This window comes from Cyprinodon tularosa, unplaced genomic scaffold (assembly GCF_016077235.1).
Source record: "Cyprinodon tularosa strain WSP-4 unplaced genomic scaffold, ASM1607723v1 ctg498, whole genome shotgun sequence".
Taxonomy (NCBI): Eukaryota; Metazoa; Chordata; class Actinopteri; order Cyprinodontiformes; family Cyprinodontidae; genus Cyprinodon; species Cyprinodon tularosa.
Genome location: NW_024039227.1, coordinates 118,174 through 122,602, shown reverse-complemented (window position 1 = coordinate 122,602; position 4,429 = coordinate 118,174). Strand labels below are relative to the sequence as shown.

At 42.1% G+C, this 4,429-nt stretch overlaps 1 protein-coding gene across 1 annotated transcript; it reads right to left on the bottom strand.

The window, feature by feature from the left end:
- Positions 1-592: 592 nt before the first annotated feature.
- Positions 593-2,215, bottom strand: LOC119794919 (putative uncharacterized protein DDB_G0288537). Its single transcript, XM_038302682.1, has 3 exons — positions 2,137-2,215; positions 1,988-2,046; positions 593-1,902 (listed from the first exon to the last, which is right to left on the bottom strand). Exons 1-3 carry the CDS (start codon positions 2,163-2,165, stop codon positions 593-595), a joined length of 1,398 nt encoding a protein of 465 aa, XP_038158610.1. The 5' UTR covers positions 2,166-2,215.
- Between the last annotated feature and the right edge of the window lie 2,214 nt (positions 2,216-4,429).

Sequence of the window (4,429 nt, the reverse complement as noted above, 5' to 3'; positions counted from 1 at the left end):
GACTACTTTAATTTTCTAGTTTGTCCTTAAAGTGGTACAACAGAAGTTTCTCATCTCATGCTGCACTGATGGAATACAAAATAAGCTTCTCACATGGTGACGTGTTAAACAAAGATGTTTAAGTCACTTTAAAACAGACATTATGAAAACACTCATGAATCTGATCAAGTTTTAGAGCCTTATTAAATTGAACTTATTTTTACAGAATTAATCAATTATTATTATAGTGCAGCTTGATAAATATAGCTAAATTTAGCCTGTATTGCTTTTAGCATGTGATCTGAGTCCTGAGCCAAACACTAACTAATAACCTGATTATTTGTCTCATAGTTGATGCAGCAGCGCTAAAGGCTATACAAAATGACCCATTAAAAAGGAATAAGATATCTCTGCTATAAGAGAACCAGTTAAACAGAACCTGAATTCGTGTATCCATCAGGTTTAGTATTTGTTGCCAAAACTTTAATTTGTTATTGTTCTTAAATTTGACTGGATTGTAAAGCAAAAAGGAGGCATGGACCAATCAGGACAAAGAAATTTTAGAAAATGAATTTATTTCAACATGCTACTTTTTAAATTAAAGACAGTGTTGCTAGAGTCTCTGATGCGGCAGCTTCACTCTGGTCCATTTGGATGCTGGATGCTGGATACTGGGGTCCTGATTGTTGTTTGGTACAAACCGAAAAGGTTGGCCCTGCTTGGGTTTCTGGACAGACCCTTGGTTCTCCTTTTCCCTGTTTCTGTCAGATCCCGACTGAAAGCTTGTAAGCTTGGGTTTGTAAAGCGGTACCCTCTGAGGAGGTGTTTGGACCTGTTGGGGCTTCTGGACAGACCCTTGGTTCTGATTCTGTCTGGTTCTATCAGATCCCGACTGAAAGCTTGTTAGATTGGGTTTGTAAAGGTTTTTCCTCTGAGGAGGTGTTTGGACCTGCTGGAGCTTCTGGAGAGACCCTTGGTTCTGCTTCTCCCTGTTTCTGTCAGATCCCGACTGAAAGCTTGTAAGCTTGGGTTTGTAAAGTGGTACCCTCTGAGGAGGTGTTTGGACCTGCTGGAGCTTCTGGAGAGACCCTTGGTTCTGATTCTGCCTGGTTCTATCAGATCCGGACTGAAAGCTTGTTAGATTGGGTTTGTAAAGGTTTTTCCTCTGAGGAGGTGTTTGGACCTGCTGGAGCTTCTGGAGAGACCCTTGGTTCTGATTCTGCCTGTTTCTGTCAGATCCCGACTGAAAGCTTGAAAGGTTGGGTTTGTAAAGTGGTACCCTCTGAGGAGGTGTTTGGGCCTGTTGGGGTTTCTGGACAGACCCTTGGTTCTGATTCTGCCTGGTTCCATCAGATCCCGACTGAAAGCTTGAAAGGTTCGGTTTGTAAAGGTTTTTCCTCTGAGGAGGTGTTTGGACATTCTGTGGTTTCTGGGCATTAACCTTCTGGTCAGTGGGGGATTTCAGTCGTCTGATTGGAGACCCACCTAAGAGTTCTGGGATCTCATGTATCATTACCGGAGCAAACCCTGGAGCAGAATCTTCTACTCTGCTGGTTTTGGTGAGAGTCTGGCGACTGAGCTGCATCTGATTCCTCGATCTGAAATCTTTACTATTTAAAGCAGCCTGTGGGCTGAAAAAAGGGTTCCTCTTGGTCTTGGAATCTTTAGGTGTAACCCTTCTGCCAGGGGCTTGAGCATACGTCTGCATCCTGACAGAGCTACTTGGGCCAGAACCAACTGGTTTGAACAAGGTGGCTGGGTTTCTTTGCTTCTTGAGGGAAGGTGCCAGCTCTGCGGACTGATAAGGTGGCCTGAAGGAGTAGTGATCCCTTTGACCCTGTATAGTCTTCATGTCGCTGCTCGTTCTACCATCTGGGAGAAGGACGCCTCTAGTTGTTCTTTTGATGCGTTGGAGAGTTGGTGCTGCAGGACAGAGACACAAAGAAAGACATTTAGTAAAGCATATTGAGGAATGAAGTCAACAGGTGCCTTTATTTGTGATTCTTACCATTTTTTGCCCAGGAAAAACATAGGAGGTGTGCTTGAACTAAGCAAATCAGCAAGATCCTGTTAAAGGAAACACATAAAAAAGAATAAATACCAGAATGAAAACCCCCGTCTGTATGCTTGAGTTTAAAAGCAATTATAAAGACTCACTTGAAACCAAGTCCACAGGTCATTTCCATGCCTCCTCAGTGCAATCAAAGGAGCAGCCGTCCAATACCCCAGAAGCTACTGCTCTGCATAACTTCTGCAGTGAGTTGGTATTTATAACAACCGTCAGCCAATCACAGCGCAACAAACTCATTATCTGCTGTTGCCTCTGTGGGGCAGACACAAAGTTCATCTCCTTAGATTTGTTCTTTTTTTGTCTTCCCTTTTCAGTACCCAAAAGATTAAATTGCTTAGAAAAATTAAACTTAGAAATTATACAAAATTTATTATTTTGCAAAAAGCAAAAGAATAAATTGTAATAAACAAAACCCTTCATTATTCACCTTTTGGCACAAGTATTTCAGAGTTTGATGTTTGATCTTTTCCAAAGGAATTTATCCTTTTTAAATTTTCTTTAAGAAAAATATCCTAATTTCATATTTTTTTTAGCAAACACTGCCTAATTTTCACATGGGAGTATTTTTATGTTACTAGTACCTGTGCCATATAGAATATTGGCAGTGTGAAGATGGCCTTCTTCAATTTAAAAGTTTGGGGAATCACATCATTAATTACAGCTTGTTATTGTTCCACCAAGAAATATATGCAATGAACACACAAAAAGTTCTGCTTTTCATCTCTCTGTCTGAAAGTCAAGTGAAAAAGCATCTAGAGAAACTACCTTGTCCAGATGGCATTAACAGCTCCATGCAGAGCACCTCTTCAACCCTAGCCTGACCCACGAGATGTTCCAGTCATGTGGAAAACCTCCTGCCTTCTTCCAGTACTAAAAAAAACTCAGCCAGCAGTCCTTGATGACTATAGACCTGTTGAGCCATCTTCCCACATGATAAAAGTCCTAAAGAGACTTATGTTGGTTCACCTGAGTTTGATTATCGCTGTGGAGTTGGAGTTTAAAATGCCATCAATTCAACTCAGTTTATTTATATAGCACCAATTCCCAACATGTCATCTCAAGGCACTTTACAGTTCACCAGATCATCCAGTCAAACTGATTCAAAGTTTTCTATCTAAGGAAAACCAGTTGATTGCATCGACTCATTGTCTCTTCAGCAATCCCTCACACTAAGCATGCTTGCAGTGACAGTGGAGAGGAAAAACTCCCTTTTAACAGGAAGAAACCTCCATCAGAACCAGGCTCAGTGTGAGCGGCCATCTGCTGAGGCCGACTGGGGTTCAAGGAGACAGAAGCAGAGATACAAAAGGCAGCTATAAAAGGCGGCCCCATCCAGGAAACACACAGCCAGGCAGACGAGCTCCGAGACAGCTCCCATGTCAGAGGATGAAGAGAGCACATCCAGCCAGTCACAGTCAGAGAAACAGGACTACACTGAAAAACAGGCCGATCTCCAACATCTATAAACAAAGGTGTAGATGGCAGCAGCACAGCTGATATTTCTCTCCAGGATGGAGTCACGGCCAAACAGGAACAGACCAGATGAAGCTACTATGAGAAAAAGCAGAGGGAGTGAACCAGATTATGCAGAGTGGGAGAATAGAGATAAAATTAAGCAGAATGATGAAAAAGGGGTCCCTATGTCCTCTAGAAGTCTAAGCCCATAGCAGCATAATTATAGAGATAGTTCAGGATAGCCTGAACCACTCTAACTATAAGCTTTATCAAAAAGGAAAGTTTTAAGCCTACCCTTAAAAGTAGACAGGGTGTCTGCCTCATGGACTAAAACTGGTAGTTGGTTCCGCAGGAGAGCACACCTTCTTCAACCAATCCACTGTCATTTAGACAAGGTAGACAGCTCTGTTGGGTCTTGTTCTTTCAATTCTCCAGTACATTTAACAAAATTCAGCCTGATTTACTTTGTCAGAAACTTCAGAAAACTCAGGTGGAGGCATCAACAATCACATGGATCAAAGACTACCTGACAAATAGACCCCATTTTGTGAGACTGTAGGGTCAGCTGTCTAATAAAAGAGACCACAGAGGATGGTACTCTCAGCTTTCCCTTTAGTCTGCACAGCTCTGCATTCACTGGGTGCATCAGTGATAGACAAGAAGCATAGAGGCCAAGCTGGTGAACCATTTTGTGAAACGTTGTGGAAATATTCATCTGTTTCCTTACGTGAACAAAACAAGGGAGATGATTTCAGAAAAAACAGGAACAAGTTGAATACTATTAGCATCATGGGAGATTCAGTTGGGTTGGTGGAATAGAAAAACTTAACTTGAGACGTCATGATCTTGGCGCTGATGACTGGTCTGACTACTCATTTCATTCACCTGCCTATCTCCGCCCAGTTCTCATTACCGTCCTTCTGA

What these genes read in the sequence shown, in the direction of transcription:
- LOC119794919 (XM_038302682.1), bottom strand. Translation starts at nt 2,165, where the DNA reads ATGGAAATGACCTGTGGACTTGGTTTCAA. An exon ending in ACCTGTGGACTTGGTTTCAA is followed by an intron (nt 2,047 to 2,136) that starts GTGAGTCTTTAT and finishes TTCCTTTAACAG; the next exon opens with GATCTTGCTGATTTGCTTAG. An exon ending in TTTTTCCTGGGCAAAAAATG is followed by an intron (nt 1,903 to 1,987) that starts GTAAGAATCACA and finishes TCTGTCCTGCAG; the next exon opens with CACCAACTCTCCAACGCATC.